General features: G+C 34.0%; 1 protein-coding gene across 5 annotated transcripts; it reads right to left on the bottom strand.

Annotated features, from left to right (window-relative positions):
• Positions 1 to 1,010: 1,010 nt before the first annotated feature.
• LOC106073373 (chondroitin sulfate synthase 2-like) lies at positions 1,011 to 15,806 on the bottom strand. Of its 5 annotated transcripts, XM_056028652.1 has the most exons (11): positions 15,522 to 15,687; positions 15,150 to 15,203; positions 13,873 to 14,659; positions 12,620 to 12,748; positions 12,086 to 12,225; positions 11,228 to 11,346; positions 5,922 to 6,035; positions 5,340 to 5,584; positions 5,026 to 5,145; positions 3,093 to 3,296; positions 1,011 to 1,916 (listed from the first exon to the last, which is right to left on the bottom strand). In XM_056028652.1, exons 3-11 carry the CDS (start codon positions 14,548 to 14,550, stop codon positions 1,377 to 1,379), a joined length of 2,289 nt encoding a protein of 762 aa, XP_055884627.1. In that variant the 5' UTR covers positions 14,551 to 14,659; positions 15,150 to 15,203; positions 15,522 to 15,687; the 3' UTR covers positions 1,011 to 1,376. The 5 variants fall into 5 exon arrangements, with proteins under 5 accessions (XP_055884627.1, XP_055884638.1, XP_013089362.2 ...); XM_056028663.1 differs by lacking the exons at positions 15,150 to 15,203; positions 15,522 to 15,687 and adding an exon at positions 15,694 to 15,806; XM_013233908.2 differs by lacking the exon at positions 15,150 to 15,203.
• Between the last annotated feature and the right edge of the window lie 4,779 nt (positions 15,807 to 20,585).

The following is a 20,585-nucleotide window of genomic DNA, read 5'->3' as shown; positions in this document are numbered from 1 at the left end:
AGAGAGTCATTACAATATATATTGGACTATTTCATAAGAACGACAAATATTTATAAAACAAACTCCTTTTAATTCAATTGTTGGTTATTCATTTTGTTCTAATCAGTAATGACAGGAGGGAACACTTTTTCCCATTACATTATTTCATTGTGTTGCTGTTTCTAAAAGTAAAAAAAAATATTAAAAGAAAATTAATTTAGAAAAAAATAATAAAAAATTCTTCACCCGGCAGATAAGGAATAACATTAAGCATTCAGAATTAAAAAATTATTACATCACAGCCCAAACTTCCAGCAGAAGGCTGGCAGGATTCAAACCCAGGACCATCAAGACAACAGTCCAGAATTCATACCTCATTACTAGACAGCCATCCAGGTTGGTCAGAGACTAACATTTAAACTTCAGCTGATCTTTTGTGAACATTGTAAATTGAACATCTAGTATCATCCTTGTTTACTACAATCACAGATGCATTGCATTAACTATATAACCTACAAATGTTGTTGATAAAAGATAACAAAAGTCATCAAAGAAATAATATGAAAAAAAAGGGGAGAAAACAATTTACTGGGATACCATAGTATACTTGAATCTTGATTGGAAACACACCAATGAAAATTATAAAATAGAATACTACTTAAAGACACAATTTTTGAGCTTCTTTTTATATACATATAAACATGTACATACAAAAAATATAGATATAGGCTTGTACATAAGATATACATAAGTAACATTCACAATAATCCTTGCTGGACTGACCTTTATATGAAAAGACAGACCTAGTCTGTAAAGTAAAGTACTCTTTTCAGATCTTGCAATCTATAGGGCAGATGAGGTAAAGGTCATCTGTTTCTATGGTCGACAATTTACAAGGGTGTCATGGAATTTAATTATAATTTTATTTGAAAAAATTTTTTTTAAGGTCTACTGAAAGATTTTGTAAAGGATACATTGATAATCCGAGAAAAATTTTAACTTATTTGTGAGCCTAAATATTCTTTAAGAAAAATGAAAATTTCTGCATGGGAAAAGTAACTAGTTTTACTTTTCAAAGCCCTCAGATCTACACAGCTTTTGTATTTTTACAAAATGTAGAGGATATATGTTGTCTTACTGTTCCATAGATATTGATTCTTTTTAATTTGGAAAACAAGAATGAGATTAATTCAAGAAAAAAAAAGAAATTAGAAATACAACTTAAGCATGTATCTGCTGAATTATGAGAAAGTTTTTTTTTTTAGAGAGTTACCTTTATAGCAGGATATCAAACTTTAAACATGAATGGATATGTCCCTATACTAAAGACATAGCAACGTTAAGAAATAATTTAACATACTCATTCAATTCTAAATACATTTAAAGGAAGATGAATTTCAAGATTGTGTTTGTGTTTTATTCTGTGAGTTTCTTTTTTCCTGAAATTGAAAAATCCTTTTGGCTAATTGTGCTCGAGTTGCCAAGTTCAGTGATTTTCTTTCAAGACATCTTTCATAAAATTGAGTGGGAATGTTAACTGGACAATCTAACTGCATGTAATAATGTTTGAAATCTGGCTCCACTGCTCTAAAGACATGAACTTTGTCATACCTAACAAACATCTCGTATAAATCATATTTCATTAACTCTTCAATGGAAAATGACTTCCTAGCATCTTTGTAATCAGAATTGTAGAAACTTCCATGCTCATAAGACAATACATCATAATGCCCTGTTCTACTATTAAATTCAAAGTTTATTGGAAATGGCTTCTTGTTATAAATAATATTTGGCTTATATTGCCAAAAACCTATTGGAAAAAATACTTGCCAGCCTGGAATAGTGTTGATACCAACTCGATTTAACATTTCAGAATTTAACAACATGCCAACTGTACATGTAAGTATCAAAGCATTTGGTTCAAGTAGATCACTTATCTAAAAAAAAAAATTTATTTTGTAAACAAATTTAAAATTACAAAAGTTTAAAAAATTAAAGTATACAAAATTGTTTTAATTGATTTTTACAAAGAAAAAACATTATAGTATTGTATAACTAATGTTTTGAAAAAAGGTAAACAACAATCATATAAAACAAATGCTAGTAAGATTTCTGGTTTGAAAAGCTACCTTTTTTTTGTCCTATGCAAAAAGAGGTAACTGAATTTTTTCAAAATTCTTTACTGGTAGCACCAGTATTCAAAATACTTTTCAGGCGTCACTTAATCAGGATAGAGTACCATTGGAAAGAAGTCTACTGTGTTAAAAAATAAGAAGAAACCCAATCAAGGAAACTACAGATCAATATCACTCACAAGCCACAGATGTATATTACAAGTACACATAATATGTAGCTACATCATAAATCACTTTGAAAAATTTAATGTCCTTAGGAAATAAAATTCATGTGAAACTCTACTAATAAGTCTAATTGATGATTTTTTAAAGGGCTTAGATAATGAGCATTTTGTTTGACTTTTCTAAGGCATCTGACACCCCCCATAGCTTGCTTTAAAAGTTAAAATATTTCGGCATTACTGTTTTATTAAACCAATGTATTGGGAGAGAGAACTAACAACACAAAATATCTGGGTGTTATAATATGGTAAATGAAAGGTCATCACGGAATCCCAATACTGATGAAAAAAAAGTAATAGGATTTATTAAAAGAAATTTTACCAATCAAACAAGAATATAAAACTAAAATGCTATTTAACTTTGGTAAGGCCAATATTAGAATATGTGTCCTCAGTTTGGGACCCTTCTACTCAAGAAAACACAAAGAAACTAGAACAGATGCAGAATAGACTCGTGAGATTTGTAACAAATGATTATTCATTTGATTAGACAAAAACATTAGTAAAATCACTAAACTTAGAGGCACTTCAGGACAGAAGATTAAAAAGTAAATAGCTATTATACATAAATACTGAACCACAATTTTCAAATGCAAAAACAAAAGCTAATAAAATACTCAGAAAGACACAAAGTTAAAGCAACATTTCTTATTCCATATGATAGGACAAACTTGTACATCCTTCATGCCATTAGCTTCATTTTGATATTAGATTGCTGAACTTGGAAAATAAAATATTAATTGATTAAAATGTTTACCTTGTCCATTATTTGGAATTCTGGTGTAAATGTGCCATTTGTGCTGAAGTTGATGGCTCTTATATTTACAGCTTTTCCACTTTGTTTTTCATAGTGAGGTAACATAGATTTTAACACTGCATAAAGATCTTCATTTTGGACTAGAGGCTTTTGCTCATACATAAAAACTATAGTCAGTGCTAGTATTTTGTTGTAAGGGGGCCCCTGTTAAAATAAACAGATTAAAATGAAAAAAAAAAGTCATCATAAATAAACAAAAAAGGCAACAAACAAGAAAAACTTTAAAAAATACTTTTAAAAAAAAACAAAGCTTCTATTAGGTGTAATTGTATCAATCAGTTTGAATAAGTTATTTAGTTACATGCATGATAGACCTAAACAAAATAAATCTGTGCTATTAGAAATATTTTACTAATTGCTTTTGTTTAGCTTTTAGCTTTCTCAATGCGCTATGATCCTATCACTTGTCTGGACCAGTTGTGAAAAGGGGAGGGAAGAAGGGAGTATCTTGTTGAATGTTTACATGATCATTTTTTATTTTTTTTTACATAAAAAAATGTTCACTAAGGGCTCAAAAGTCCTCAAGGGGACTATTTCTGCCTATACCACCACATCTATCAAGTACAAGTATTGATTTCTTTCCATTGTTCAAGATACCAAACAAAATAATTAATTACCAATAGTTAATTAAATAATTGGTTAATTTTTTAAATGATTCTTGTGTTGTCAGGTAAAAGAAATAATTGTGCAAAATTTCAACTTAATCCTAGATAGGGCGTGGGTGAAACAATGTGTACAAACCTTTTACCATACAAACAGAGTGAGTTGATATAAGCTTTGTAATAATGACTTTTATTAAGATTAAAGTAGAAAATAAAATTGTCTTGCATTCATCTTGTAAATAAATATGTGTGCAGTACCTTCAACAAAGCATATGAGATCAGAAGAAATAATTTTTATATTTGTATTTACTATTCGATTCCACCACACTATTAAGATGATCATGCACATATACTATTTGTGCAGTGAAAAAAAGACACACATTTTTTATATTGTAATAACCATGTTCTGTAGTGGCTCTATGACTGATGTGCACCAGCGCACTATAAAGAGACTAAATGAATGGAATAAGTAGGAGGAAGTGGAATGTTTGATGGTTTGTTGATATCCGCCTTGCTTTGTTCTAATCCCTACATCAAGTCTGTCAATCTTTTCGATATTGACCTGGATTGTACTTAATTTATCTTGGAATTCAATCCTCATTGCGCTCATGTTTTCCTGCATCTTACCTAAGAGCTCAGTTATATCTGTCTCTACTTCAAATTCATAGCTGTCCGGGTCTTCTTCTTTGTCTATCAGGGCCTGCCGGAGACAAGCTGTAAGTGTCTCCTTACTACCACCAATCTTCAAACCTCGGTATCGAAGCTCTTGTCTAAACTCTTTGATCAAGAGTTGACCTAATTCTTTCATAATTGGGGAAGCCATTACTACCCTACTTCTCGTCCATTGAGTTGCCTATATCCCACTTTGACACCACTGTTAAAGAATGTTATTAGAGTTAGTGGCAAGCGTAAGGCCAGCAAAGCTCTTGTTTACACTCTGTCCTATGAAGACGCCAAGAACGCGTCCAACAACATTCATTTAGTGTCTTTATAGTGCGCTGGTGCACAGCAGTCATAGAGCCACTACAGAACATGGTTATTACAATATAAATAAAATAATAAAGAAAGTGTAATACACATACACACACACACACAAAACACATACTATTGAAAAAATGTAAGAAGTAATAAAATCAATCAAAATAATAAAAAACTTTTTAACATGTAAATATATATTTTCTAAATTAAACATTATAAAGTTGAATGGCTTAATAAAATGATTTAAATTGCATAAAAAAAAAAACAGATTTAATAAGGAAATATTGATTTACCTGCAACTGAACATAATTCTCCAGAAACGATGTGCTGAAGTCTAGATCATTAGGTCTTAAGGTCAAAACAATGTTAATTCTTTGTAATTCTTCAACATGGGGCATTGGCACAAATTCTACCTAGCATACAAAAATAGAAAACTTATGACTTAGTAGGGTTTAAGTCTCTAATTAACAAGCATGACTAGATTAATACATGGATTTGCACAGGACATTATCCTCTTCACTTTTGAAGGAACGTCTGTAATTTATAAGATAAAGTAAAGAATAAGTTGTGTTTAAAAAAAAATTCAAAATTTTCCATGTTGGCTTACCTCTCCAAGAGGTCTGACAAGGAAAAGCCTCTTCTCAACAGTTTTAGATGTATTATGATAACTTGATTCATTACTTGACAGTCTGTCTATCAAGGCAAGGTCAAGGATATACTCCATACCTCTAATTGGGTCGAATTTCCTGTATCCATTAATGAGATGGGAGTAGAGGTATCTGTTGCCATAGATCTCATTAAGTTTAACAACAGCAGTTTTGATAATGCTTTGAATGTCCTGCTTGTCAGCTCCTATAAAAGAATATTCTACTTTAAATAACAGACCTACAAACTCCTTTGCAGTCTGACCTCCAAAAAAAAACCCAATCACAAGCAAATTAGTTTCAAAAGTAATTTTATAGTAAAACAAAAGTGTTGTTATTAAAAAAAATAATTAAACACTAATTAATTATTGTAATGACTTATGAACTCTCACACATTTGATAATTACACTACTGTTAAATAATTGCTAAAAATGTAAGCATTTTGAAGATTTTTGAACAAATAGATATCTCAGACAATTTTTTTTTTGTTACACAAGAGACGAATAATTAAGAAGACTTATATTCAAGTGTACATTAAAGCTCACCTATCAAAATTTTTACATTGGAAAACTCATCTTGAAAAAATATGTGTGTTTCAGTGAAATAAACCCAATTTATAACATCAAATTTATTTCTTGGTTTGTAAGATTCTGGGACAGCTTTAAGAAAAGAAAAAAAGAAAACAAAGGTAACTAACATGAATATCAATTATGTAATGAAATGTGTCTCATTAGAAGGAAAAGGCAAAGGTAACAAAAACTTTTTTTATTTTAAATTTACACACACACAAAATTTGTTAACACTTGGAAAATTAAAAATGAATAATATATCATTTATTTATTTATGAAAAAAAGGCAAAAATATAAAATTGAATTATTTTAAATTAATTATTTATGACAATTGTTTTGATAACTATTAAGTAAAGAACTTCTTCATTCTCATATTTATGTTGGTGGGTTCAGACTAGTAATATTATATCTGAGATGAACCCCGTGGCGTAGCATCCATGACTCCAAGGGGTTCAATGAACCCAGGCCCACAAGCAATAGGGGCCCACAGCTGTGGCGTAGCAACCATGGTGTGAAGGAGCTCATTATGCTTGGGCCCATGGCTCAAGGCCAGTTGGGGCCCACATTAGAACTTACGAAGAACATTTGTTCGTTCATTTGAAAACACTTTTAAGTCCTTTAACTCTATTAAGAAGTTGTACAAACATTGACTTTTAAGACACTATTACTTATATGCAGTCCTAACTGAATCAAACGTTATGACATAATTACTTTTTTTTAAGAAAAAGGTACGATCTTTACATTGGAATGTCTTTACATTTAGCATACTCATGTTTTGTCACACACTAAATTTGTCTTATTGGCTGGAGAGGAGCCCATCAAGATGTTCTAGTACTAGTGTGATATTTACTTGTGTAGCAGGCAGTGGTTACGTCCTATAGTCATCGCAATACTGGTGTGATATTTACTAAATTAAATTTAACCTAACACTAATAGTCCAATATTTAAACTACATGCTTACATGTTACTTCTTAATGTGTCTTAAAACGAATAGATATTAATTAATTATATCGTTTTATCCTGCACTTTTAAGAATGTGCGCTTATAATACTGTCTCTAATTCAGTCACAAGAAGCACTGGCACTTAATTTCCAACATCAATTCGGTCCAACACCAAGCCGTGTTTATGCCATCTTCATTTAGCTCGAGCTTGTCTTTATAGTTCCTTAAGCTTTGTCTAATTCAGTCTCTACTGTTTGTGCTTTCACCCAGACTGCTATCACATTGGATAAATTGTTAGGCTCCAATCAAGAGTTATAACACACATGCGAGTTTGCACAGCTTTTCAGACGCTCTTGAAAGAACTGGATATCGCTTTAGTAAACCGTTAAAACGTTTATTTATAGGGGAAATGGTCGTCGAGTCTTCTACTTAAAGCGTCTCTATTCTGCCCTCCCTTAAATCCGGCACTGCTGCGATAGCTTACAATCAAAGCAAAAGGTCCTACCTGCTAACCCTTGTCTGAATAGATCCGATGTGAACATTACCCATATGATTTTTATAGTTTTAGACTTAAAGTAACAGCAACATTACGTGTTCTTTTCAGGATCATACCGAGGATCGAGGAACAAGGATAGACTAGAATAATAAATAGAACTGCTTATAATTAATCTTGTTTTAAGAAGCACACATAACTGAAATTGGGTTACATGCCAAAATTTTGTACAACAAAGTAGCGCTTACCAACTGGTGTCTTTAAAATAGCGCCGAGGAAAAAAAAAGCGTGGACTGTATCTCATATCAAATATGCCTTGATCTAAAAATTATATTTATCTGAAGGCAGCAGAGGTTTGAATTCTGAGTTTTCCTTTTCCCTCGGGCAGGAGTAACTCGTTAGCTTTAGGTGGCAACCATCCTTTTGTCCTACACGTTAAGCTTCTAAACGTTATCACCAACAGCACCACGGAGGTGGGGAGGGGACTGGGGGCGCGAGACAGCGGGTAGATTGGTCATGAAGCCATAAATTCCAAAAGCACTAACTCATATTTAACAATATCTATTTCAGAACAGAAAATAAAATAGATTCTTGAACCAACATGTTAGACACATGCAGATCTAGGTTTTGTAAAAGACTGAATCATTTATTTCAAAAATAAAATGCTGCACATATTAGAATGACGCAAGTCCTGGGTTCGATCCCCATACAAAACAATTTTGTCAAGGACAAATGAAATATAAATGTTAAATTTTTTCTTGGAGGTTCAGCGATTGCCGATTTAAATTATTCTACAGCGGATTCTAGTGATGGTTGATTTTGAAACCAATACGCTGCAATGCCCCACATTCACATCTTATGACCTCAAAACCATCCATTTGAAGTTTGTTTGTTTGTTTTTTCTTTTCTAGCGTGGTTGATTTTGAAACCAATACGCTGCAATGCCATACATTCACATTGTATGACCTCAAAACTATACATTCGAAGGTTGTTTGTTTTTTATTTTCTAGCGTGGTTGATTTTGAAACCAATACGCTGCAATGCCATACATTCACATTGTATGACCTCAAAACTATACATTCGAATTACTTTTTTTTAAAAAAGGTACAATCTTTACATTGTCTTTACATTTAGATTACTCATTTTTTTGTCACACACTAAATTTGTCTTATTGGCTGGAGGGGGCCCACCAAGATGTTCTTGAACCCGGGCCCACAGGTACCTTGCTATGCCACTGGATGAACCGTGCAGTGGTTTCCAGATCAGACAGATCTCCATTCTCCATTAAGTTTTTCTTCTATAAGAGGATTTCAGGGCCAGTGCAGGTCTCTATTTATAGTATGCAGCTTTACAGGATATAGTCTGCATTCTCTGGTGAAGCTCGACAAGGGCAAGTTTTGCTAGTCCCACTTTTTAGCTTCCAGAACATAGGTTGCCTCCTGTTGTATCTGGTTCCAGGGCAAAAAGTTATGAGTTGGTCATGTTGGGACACCTTGTAATAAACATTGCTTTTCTTTAATTTGGGGTAACAGCTGGTCCATTTCTCAAGTCTTCTATTCTTAATCATTTTATTCATTTCTTCTGGGTAGAGAGGAATTTTCATTTGTTTGTTCATTCTTCCATCTTTGGCTTTTTCATTGCCTTCTATGTCAATGTGTTTGGATCCATTGAAGAAGTTTTCTTGCTGTTGTTGTTAAGGTTTACAAAAGCTGTCCTGAGTTGCTTTATATAGGAAGCACAGAGTTTCTCAGGCTTTGAAGGATTGCATTGGTCAGAAGATAATTTGGTTGTTTGTTGTACTTGGGTAGTTTACTAGTGTGACAGCTGCTAGTTTAAGTGTTCAACTTTCTGCTCTGGGTTTTTTAGAAGATCCATCTGAGTAAACTCTGATCCATTGGTTATTGGAGAGCAGGTTTTTAGAAAAGAGCTCACTAATTCCTTGAGCTATGTTAGTTTGTGGTCAGATTTGTTTGCTATGTTTTTGATACTGTTTTTTATAGAAAGAATGAAGCTTAGGTCCCAGGGAGTGAATGCAATGTGCTGCTTTGTTGATTCAAGTTATATTTTCTTAGTTGTATATCTTTTCAAAGTTCAGAGATTCCTGAATAAAATGAGTTCTTTTTAGCCGATTTTGAGTGCCAGAATTGTGGATTTTTGGCATTCCGCTGTATTTTTTTCTATTTGTTGTTTCCAAGTAAGTCTTGTGTTTTTTTTGTGACCAAGATATTGTAAGAACTGAAAGGAGGCAACTCAACGAGACATAGATGTTTATTTACATGGAGACATGACAAACATATAGGACATCTACCTTGAGCACAGCATCATCATTTCGGTCTAGACTTGGGCGGAAATCATTCTCTCTCTCAAATTTTTTCTAGATGTTTGGGATTCTGCCGGATTTCTAGCTTGTCTTGAAGATTTGTAGCAGTTTTCTTTTTTGGCTTGAGGACCTAAGTGAAGTAACATGTCATTTGAGATTTTGTCGGGTCCTGGGGCTTGTTTTGCTTTGAACTCCTTCAGAGCTTCATCTAATTCCTTCATGTTTAAGTTTGTATGCCAGTTTGTTAACTGGTTTTTTATCCTGGATTTCAATGTGGACATCTTTAATTCAGCTTTCATTGATTTCTATGTGACCTACACTTTGAAAATATTTTATGAATTCATTAGCTGCTTCTTGGCCTTTCAGACATTGGTTATCAATATTCTAATGTGTTTCAGGCTTAGAAGGTGGCATTGTTGTAGATAATCTGAGATGAACTCCAATTGGTGGCAAGGCTGGAAGGATCAGTCCTCCCGTAGAGCCTTGGCAAGAAACTCTGCTGTTAGGCGTAGTGCCTTTAAGCTCCCATACAGGTCAAGTGACTCTGCAGACAAACTACCCCGCAGCTCTCGGAGCTGCGGACACTCTTGCAAGAGATGCGTCACTGTTTCCACCAACTCTCCACAGTGTCGACAACGGGCATCAAAATTTGGCCGGAACTGGGCAAAGTAAGCACCAACAGGGCAATATCCCGTTTTACACTGCGCAATGATAGATTGTTCTGACGTTTTTAGCCTCCACCATGGATCGTCGCGGTCTGGGCGATGCAAATGCTGCCAGACTCCACGAGCTTTATTGGAGCCATCCCAGGATTTCAACCACTTGTCATGTACCCACTCTCGGATTAATGTCGTAGCTTGGTTAAACGTACTTGGGGCTTCCAAAGTGGCATGGCCAGCGCTTCTTATCGTGCTAGAGCATCAGCCGCCTCGTTAGCCCCCATGCCGCAGTGCGAGGGCACCCACTGCATAAAGATGACGTTGTAGATGGGAACATAATCTTTTCTCCTAAACAACAATTTTCACTCTTTTTTTAAATTATTGTTTAAATGCTGAAATATAATATTCAGTTCACTATGAAATAAAAAAAAAACACACCACAAGTTAAATATAAAAAAGTTTTTAAAAAGCCCTGCTTAAGTTGAGTGAAATTTCATTAATTATATTGAATCAAGTACTTTAAGTCTGAATTCAAACTCAAGCCAACATGATGCAAGACCAATGTTTTGCTCCTGAGCTGTTCAAGTGCTTATAAAAATAATTTCTATTAGTCTATTGTTATTTTAAAATTTTTAACTAATGACCTAATTCTCTACATTTTTGTGATACTTGTCACAAGTCATCCTTTGCCTATTTAGTAAACTTTATATAAAAAAAAATTATTGATTACAACTAATAGATTAACAAATTTGTTGAGTTTTTTATTGATTCATGTGTCGTCATCAACAATGAATAACTGTGTGCAATTTTGACCAGACAGACTGAGTGACTTGATATAAGCTCTGTAAAAGTAAACTATAAAACTTACTTATTGGCCAGGAAACACTATCTCTACCACCTGGTGCATATTCACTTTTATTATACATATCCTCTTTAATCTGTTGTATTTCATTTTTTATTGAACTTAGTTCAACTTCACAGAAATATCTGAAATGAAAGCCCAGAAACAATTTAGGGCTTTCAGCTATATACTATAATCAATGTGCATAGAAAAATGTTAAGGTTAAAGATAAGCATAAAGTTGTAAGAAATAGATAGGTTTACAATTGAAAGTGAATTTATATCAAAAGGTTTTCTCTCAACTATAAAAATGATTAAAATTAAAAGGAAATAACTATCAGATTCAGATTTGAATAATATTTGTAATTCTTTTTCAATTTCAATTCAATTCTTTTTAATGATATGCAAACCTTAGTATAATATAATATATTATAATATATTATACCTATCCATATGAACTTAAATGATATAAATTATGTATGTCAATATTGATAAAGATAGTTAAAATATAACCACTTGTAATTAAATAACTATGACAATATATCCAGTGTACACTAAAGAACAGTAATTACAACAACCCTATTTTATAAAATGTAATGCCTCATCACTGTTCACTGTTTTCATTAGAATCTTTCTAATTTTTACAAATGATGCATCCAGTAAATTAGCACCAATTTAACCTAAACAGTTGCTGTATATTCAATGTGTCAATATTAATATGAGTAAAAAAAAAAGCCTAAAAACATTCTATATGTTTCATTGCCATTTAGGTAAAAGCCCAAAAAAAATGTAATGTATTCATTTACAATGAACTCTAAAAACCATGTCGGAGAGCCTTAACATTAGATTTATATATGGCTTAAAATTGTTTTTTTGATACACTAACCTATGAACTGAGTAATGAGTAATATTGTCCAAAATGGGATAAATAGACAACGAACTGTTGAAGTCTTTTATTTTTGCAAGACTGTCTATATCTTTAGTGAAGTTAAAACTTTGGAGGTGATATGAAGCATACAGTTTACTCTGGTAAAGAAATAAATCATTAAAAAAAACAACAACAATAACTTGAATATTTGTTTTAAAAAAAGAGTAATTTAATTATATACTCAATATTACAGATAGATTTTTTGTGTTCATCAATCTAAGGATTATTTTATATCAAGTGGTGTAAATTTTCTAATAACCCCATTCTACATAAAATTAATAGTAAACTATAATGTATGTCTATATAAGAGTATTCTGTCTTTGACAGTATATTTGTATATAAGACTTTAATTTAGTTAAAGGGATCCAATCAAACCAAAGGATCAATAGCATATAATATTTGTGTTTATTTTGACATTATCATTGACATTATCATAACAGAAGCAGCTCAATGTGTTACCATCAATGGTTTAGTATTTCAATAACAACTTACATAAGTAGAATTCTGACAATCCTTTCTTAAAGCATGAAACAAACATCGACCTAAATTGACACTTTCATCAGTGCTGTTGCTATTTGCTATGCACCACTTAAGGCTACTGTTTATCTGATCTAAGAAAGACTGCAATAACAAAAAATAAAATATCTTATAAATAGTTCAATGTCCTCAATTTCCATGGCAATTTAATGATTGACATTAACATCTTTTAAAAAAATTCTTTAACTAAATGTAATGGTATTTAAAGATATTATCATGAAAAATAATAGTTAAACAGTATAAGGTAAGAATTGAAAGGAATCACCAAAAGAAAGATTAAAAAATGAAAATGCTTTTGAATGTTAATAACATGGAGATACATTAAACCTACTGTATTTTCATGCATATACCCTGCACACATAAATACCCCGCACTAATTACAAAATAAGTAAAAACAAAATTGAACAACCCGCACCTCATATACCCGGCATGTGCAAAGCATGGCTTTCTGTAAACGCATCACAATTGATTACTTGCATTGTAAAGATTCTCAACTACATCAGTACTTATTGTTTTCTTGAAGTTTAAAATGAGATTTCATAAAGCTTTCTAATGTACATTTCACAACTACACAGCGAACTAAAGGAGGTGGAAAGACCTACCAGTATGTCCATAGTTTTCGTCATACTGCGTTAATGAGTAAAATAAATTTTGTAAACCCCACACAGCTACCATTCTTTTATAAAAACTTGTGTAACCTGCAGGCTATATGCACAAAAATATGGGACTTTTCAAACAAAAATATGGGACTTTTCAAACAAAAATATGGCACTTTTCAACAAAAAATATGGCACTTTTCAAACAAAAATATGGCACTTTTCAAATAGAAATATGGCACTTTTAAAAGAAAAAATCAAATTTTTCATGTGAAGGGCATAATGCTAAGCACAAGAAAGTGAAATATGCTAAAACAGTGTCAAATAAACACAACAGAAGTACAGTAGAGTAATGAAGGATACAGAAATGTAAGGTGAAATTCTGTTTACAAAGAGTGGATGACAAGATACAAATAAAATATTCCTAAAAAAAATTGACTACAAAACATTTATCTAATATAAGCCTATATTTACTATTTTAATATTTGTATCGTCAAGTTATAACTTTACCAGTTACTACTGCCTTATACATTAGTTGTAAATAATTTTGTTTGTAATAGTTAATAATGATAGGCTAATCGTTTCCAAACTGTGAAAAAAAATTGCACAAACTTGTGAAAGAAGTATTCCTCCTTCTAATGCACACAATATTGTATTGCCATCTTTTATGGTAGGTGATCCAAGATAGACCTGCTTGCTCACACTGATATGACTAACAAAGTTGAATACATTTTCAGCACGAATATATCCTCTATCAGAAAGTAGCATATAGTAGTCATACCAAGATCCAAATTCTTTGATCATATACTTCAGGGTATTGAAAGGCAAATATTGTTTATAACCATCATTAAAGTTCACCAGCAACATTCCATTGGGTACAATAGAGGATTTTCTATCAACAAAAAAAGCAACTTTAGCTTTATAATGCCCTATACTTTTATTGATTGCAACACCCAAGGTATTGAGACTTTGTTCTGATGATAGCACAGCAATAAACAGTTTCTCCCTAATATTTAGTTCTGTAGCAGCAAATATTGGTCGATTACGTTTTTTTAAAAAAGGTTCAGCACTTGTATGGTTAACATATTGGAGCACATATGGTTCAAAATTTTCAGTATTTTTTTCTTCACTAATATTTGCTAAAAGTTTTTTACACTCATCTGGTTCATAATAGTCAAAAAAACAAGTAACTATTGTACCCAACAAAAACCCAGCCATGAAAACCCTAAGAAAAGTCTTTCTTTTCCGAAGGTATCTTATTGTTTTTCTAGACAATCTTGTCAACCTCATTGCTTTCCAACTTCAATTGATTTACACTTTGTTTCCAGTGAATGGCAATGTCATTCTTTTGAACATTTCCAAAAAAAAAGGATGTTAAAATATTTCAATATTCCTTAACCTGAAGAAGAGAGAAAAGAATATTTAAAAAATAGATTTTAATTTTGTAGGCTTATTTATTTAGAATGAAAAACCAAAATAAATTATAAAAATGTTTCAACAACTACATTGCACAACCACAAAAGGCATCAAATAAATTTTGGCTTAAATTTTAAACAGGTATCTAGCTTTTTAGATCTATTTATTAGGAGGCCTACTGCATAAGGCTATGAATAAACATTTTTGCACTGAAATTTGATGCAGAAGTTTAGTAAGTAAAACAAAACAAAAGATAGTTTAGATACCTTACATGATTTTAAACATATGTGGGTCTATTTTTAATTGTTACAATGAAAAGCTTACATATTTTTCAAAAATCAAAATACTTTATAAATAAAGACATCAATATATTTTAAAAAATCTATAAGATCTTTTAATATAAATAATCCATAAGTTTTAAGTCTCTAATTAACAACTAAGATTTGATCTAAAGATAAGGATAACACATGTACCTAAATGATAATTTCATTTTCAAGACGGATCTGTAGCTTTTATAGATTCTGGATCTATGTATAGATTAGAATTAGATTCTAGGGTAAAAAGATATGCAGGAAGTTTTAATCTGTCCTAGAATAGGGTGCTATATTATTTATAAATATAGATCTAGAATCTAGATTAGATGAATAGTCTGAACAGATCTAGATTCTAGATTAGATTTAGATTACGTTTTTAAAGTGAGAGTACACGAACTAATCGAACTATATTATATAATTATATGAAATATCCCTATGTCCTATGTGGATCTATAGGCCTATTGACCTATTGTAAACGCATTAGTTACTCTAGTAGATCTAGCTATCTACAACTAGAAACCTTAGTCTTACAACATTTAAATAGTTAGATACTTGAGATACATTCCAGCAGATGCCATGTTGGTCATTAACGAGAACTTCTAACTTGTAGACTATAGATCTAGAATCTAGTAGATATCTAGTGTCTAGTCTAAGATTGTATGTATGAAACCTTCAAACTTCATGGGTAGATATAAATACATACTTATAGTTATCTAGAGATCTAGATCCTCTACGTAAAAGTTATATAAGTAGGCCAAAGTATGTAAAAAAAAAAAAACAAGATACGCTTAGGTTCAAAGCAACAAAGGTACGATTATTACTAATAATATTAGAATATAGGGGCCTACTTTAAATGCTCTGCCACTTAAACTTAAAATTAGTTTGAAGTAAGCCCCCCCCCCTCCCCCGCCCTTTTCTAAATTTCTTCCAACCATTTAGATCTAGGTCTAGTTTCCAACTCTTATTAAAAGTTTTTTTTCTCTTTGTTTTTTTTTTTTTTTTAAGAAAAACCAAAGATCTTATAACCTAGACAGAGAGAGGAGAGGTTTATACATTGACAACACTGTAGTCTGTTTACACTTAGACTCCATGTTTCTCTTATGCATGCATTGTTGTCTGTTGAAGCAGGAAGTTTTTGCGCAGTAGTCTTTCTGGTGCCGCTGTTATCTTCAACTATTTTTTTTTTTTTAAAGGAATAATGTCATACTTTGCGTTTCGCACACCTCGCCTATAATTGGGGGGGGGGGGGTATTAATATTGTGATCTTAGGTAGGAAAATGAAATGTCCTAGTTTGCAATATGTAGCTTATTCATGAAATAATAAAAACATTTATTAAACTTTTTTTTTTTTTAAAAAGGAGGTGGGATATATAGTCTAGATATACTACAGTATTGTGTAGTGAAAAAAAAAAAGTTCATTAGCCTATTTAAAGTTTTATGTTTTTAAAATTATCTTCAGAACTTCTAGCCCAAAAACGGTTCGAGACAAATTGATAGGTTTACCCAGATTCGTCAGTAGCCTACTCAGTAGGGCCTACACTTATAGATGCATTTCTTTTTTATTTTAAGTCTTATTAACCATTTACCTCATCTGAAATTGTCTAGTAGTGTTGTGAGTCGCACTTGGAACACTAAGGCCATGCGAGTCTAGTAGTGTTGTGAGTCGCACTTGGAACACTAAGGCCAGCAAAAGCTCCCTTTCATTAATATTGTGATCTTAGGTAGGAAAATGAAATGTCCTAGTTTGCAATATGTAGCTTATTCATGAAATAATAAAAACATTTATTAAACTTTTTTTTTTTTTTTTTAAAGGAGGTGGGATATATAGATATACTACAGTATTGTGTAATGAAAAAAAAATTCATTAGCCTATTTAAAGTTTTATGTTTTTAAAATTATCTTCAGAACTTCTAGCCCAAAAACGGTTCGAGACAAATTGATAGGTTTACCCAGATTCGTCAGTAGCCTACTCAGTAGGGCCTACACTTATAGATTCTTTTTTATTTTAAGTCTTATTAACCATTTACCTCATCTGAAATTGTCTAGTAGTGTTGTGAGTCGCACTTGGAACACTAAGGCCATGCGAGTCTAGTAGTTTGGGACCCCTCAACTCAAGAAAACATTAAGAAACTAGAACAGACACAAAATAGAGCAGTGCGATTCATAACAAACGAATATTCACATTTGACTAGAGTAACACATTTAGTAAAATCACTAAATTTAGAAAGCCTTCAGGACAGAAGGCTCAAAAGTAAAGTAGCAATCATACATAAAACACTGAACCATAATCTTCAAATACAAAAACAAAATTTAATAAAATACTCTGAAAGACACAAAGATAAAGGCACATTCCTCGTCCCATATGCTAGGACAAATTTGTACAAATACCCCTTCTTCCCTAGTGCTATTAGAGCATGGAATGGGTTGCCTGAGCTAGCCAGGAAAACCAGTGACTTGGCAGAATTTAAGTCATTGGTTAATATGCATGACTAAATGCATGACGCGTAGGACGTAATCATCTTCTTTTTTGAAGTAACGTCTGTATTATATAAGATAAGATAGTGTTGTGAGTCGCACTTGGAACACTAAGGCCAGCAAAAGCTCCCTTTCACCAGCCTGTCCGACGGGGGGTGAGACTCGGGGTTAAACTTTGGTTTTGCGTTCACATCCAATGGACACGGACACTTCGGGCTCGCGGACTAGAGACCACTGGGATCCCCGTCGTATTCATATAGGCCTACTATACCAGGCTAACTGTGCGGGACACGCCATTTATGTAACGGCCCCTTGAGGGACGGCGCCTGGACGTTGACAGATCGCTGCGGGAGCTTTTTTTTTTTTTACATCCCCGCACAGTGCAATGAGGATGCTCTCGCACCCTCTTAGGCACTCCCGCGGGAGCCTTGTTTCCACCCGGGTGCCACGATGAGGCAGGGCAGCAAACCCGGGCCATTTACCTCCTGCTCAGTACAAAGTAACGTGGTGCTATTTGGGTCATCAAGGCAAGTGAAATCAATCATTTCCAGCACATTCGCTTGAATTTTTTTAAAAAGTCGGTTTTCTTTCTTTTTTTTTTAATAAACAGAGAAGATAAAAGCCGTTCTAAACAGACTAATATATGTGAGTGAAGGCACTTAGGCAGTTATTATCTGGGGGAGGGGTACTTACCAATGGTGACTTATATAATATTCTTAAATACCGGTATTCATCTTAGGAATCGTCATCATCATCATCCCAGACCTGTCGAGACGGAGATCAGCAAGTCTGGTGCAGTCAAACAGAATATGAGGCACGGTTTCCTCTTCTTCCCCGCAGCGGGGGCACCGTGAATCAAAATTTGGCCATAGCCGCGAGAAATATGAGCCAACAGGACAGTGGCCTGTCCTGCACTGTGCTATAATAGCTTGCTCAGGCCTGGACAGCCTCCACCACGGGGAAGTGCGGTCAGGGCGCCTCATGCTCTCCCAGACTCCACGGGCTTTTTGGGACTTGTCCCAGCACTCAAACCACTTTTCCATTTCTGTTTTTTGTATTGTTACGTATTTCTGAATCTTCTGGCTAGATGTATTAGTTGGCACACAAATAAAAACACAGCAAAGAACTTGACGACTCAACGTTCAGCTTCATATAACTTTAATGACTATTAACTCTAACATTACTGTAACATGTAGCGTAGAAGACTGTACAATATCTGTCAGTTTACAGTTAGCTATACTTCGTTGCACTGCATCTCTTCACTTCGTTGCAATTCCTCTCTTCTCAACTTGCACCGAGCCGTATTCCACAGAACAGACCAACGACACACTTCCCAGTGTCGCTCCAGGTCTCCCAAAGCTGAACCAAGTCGTACTCAAGTCTACCGAATCAGAGCCGCACACGTCTTACATCGACTGTATCGACTGTAACGGCTCAAGTCCACTGTAGTTCGCTGTATAGACTTTAACGACAGTAGTCCACTCCAGTTAACTCTACCCTAGTTAACTTGCATCGAGTCGTACACATTTCTCTTCCACAGAGCCGCACACGTCTTACATAGTCTGTATCGACTGTAACGGCTCACTCATGACTCCATACGACTGACTTTCACATTAACTTTCTGGCTTATATAGAGTCCCTATTCACATCTCCAAAGTTGCACAAACACTCCTAGTATCCTCTGGAATAACATGTCAGGAAACTTCACATCCTGTCTTTATTTATACACGTAGATTCCAGAAAACACTCGCTGCAGTGTCATCAAGTCGGGGTCACACGTAGTGACCTTTATCTGTCACTGTTCATTAGTAACTGTCCCTCTATTCGTCCCCTGGAACAACACGTGAGGACACGTCACATCCTGTCTTTGTTTGTACATGTAGATTCCAGGGAACACTAGCTGCTGTGTCATCTCGCCGGGGTCATACGTTGACCTCTACCTATCACTGTTCATTTGTAACAGTATTATAGCCAGAGCTTGATGAAAGCTTACAGCCTGATCAGTGGGTGGAATTTGCCCTCCCTGGTGGGCCAAAGAGTCTGCGATTGTGTTGCCAGTCACACCTATGTGACTCGGTACCCACTGCATTATTACAGGGGTGCCATAGCGTTGTTTGATGTTATGTGAAGCCATGATGACAGTGTTGATATTGGGGGGCCATGGTCCGGGGCTTTGCAAAGCCTGTAGTACAGATTTTGAGTCAGTGACCACAACAATCTGTGTTGCCCTCAAATGTCCCTCGCCGAGTTGAGAGTCAATGACTTTTAAGGCTTCACAGACTGCCATGGTCTCCGCATCAAAACTGCTAACACTACCACATGGTCCAAAGATTTTGACTGTGTAAGAGCCAAGAAAGTCGATGTAGGCTCCATAGCCTGCTCTTCCAGAATCTATTGATGCCGACCCATCAGTGTATGCAAAAATAGCACTGGGCTTGAAGGTATTAATGGTCTCCAGAGCTAGGATTTTAAGGTCGTTAGATGAACGACTTTGCTTAGTGGCATTAGGGTTACTAATTTCAAGCGTATGTCTGGGGTCGTTGGGCGGCACCAAGGGGGAAGGGGATGAAAGCGTTGAATGTTTTGTTGGTTGGTGGAGAGGCCAGCTTCATCAGATAGTCTAGTGGCATGATGCATAAAAGACTGCATCTGGATACGTCTTCTGCATCTCCAACCATCCACTAGTTTTCTAGCTGGGAGGTATTCATCTTAGGAGTCAGACAATGGTGAATATCTGTCCTATCTCATTTGTTTATATGCATTCCATTCTATTGAACCTTAAAGATATGGTGAAGATTACAAAATGGCTTTAAAAAAAACATTGAAAAAAAAAGGGGGGGGGGCATATTTATTGAGGACTTTTGACTCCAGACATATTATGCTAAACAAATCAAAGGCTTTCTTAGGATTTATAAAGCAAAGTGGAATCTGTCTCACTGCATGTTTGCATATTTCATTAACCTGGAGACTATTTTTTATAGTTCAACTTTGAGAATTTCTGTAGTAATTTTGTCGGTTAGATAAAATATTTAGTTCTTCCAAAAGCAGCAGGTGTGGAATGGCATCTACAATATTTATGGCATAAGTTTATAGTCTGAAAATGTCATGTCAGTTTGAATC

This window comes from Biomphalaria glabrata, chromosome 1, assembly GCF_947242115.1.
Source record: "Biomphalaria glabrata chromosome 1, xgBioGlab47.1, whole genome shotgun sequence".
Classification (NCBI taxonomy): domain Eukaryota; kingdom Metazoa; phylum Mollusca; class Gastropoda; family Planorbidae; genus Biomphalaria; species Biomphalaria glabrata.
The sequence above is the reverse complement of the archived record's forward strand: the minus strand, read 5'-3'. Positions and strand labels throughout refer to the sequence as shown.

Bases quoted from the DNA above. Each gene is read 5' to 3' on its own strand.
- LOC106073373 (XM_056028663.1), bottom strand. From the start codon at position 14,550: ATGAGGTTGACAAGATTGTCTAGAAAAACAATAAGATACCTTCGGAAA. The intron at 11,347-12,085 runs GTTAGTGTATCA...CTTTCATTTCAG, and splicing joins ACTCATTACTCAGTTCATAG to ATATTTCTGTGAAGTTGAAC. The intron at 6,036-11,227 runs GTAAGTTTTATA...CTTTTCTTAAAG, and splicing joins TAGTGTTTCCTGGCCAATAA to CTGTCCCAGAATCTTACAAA.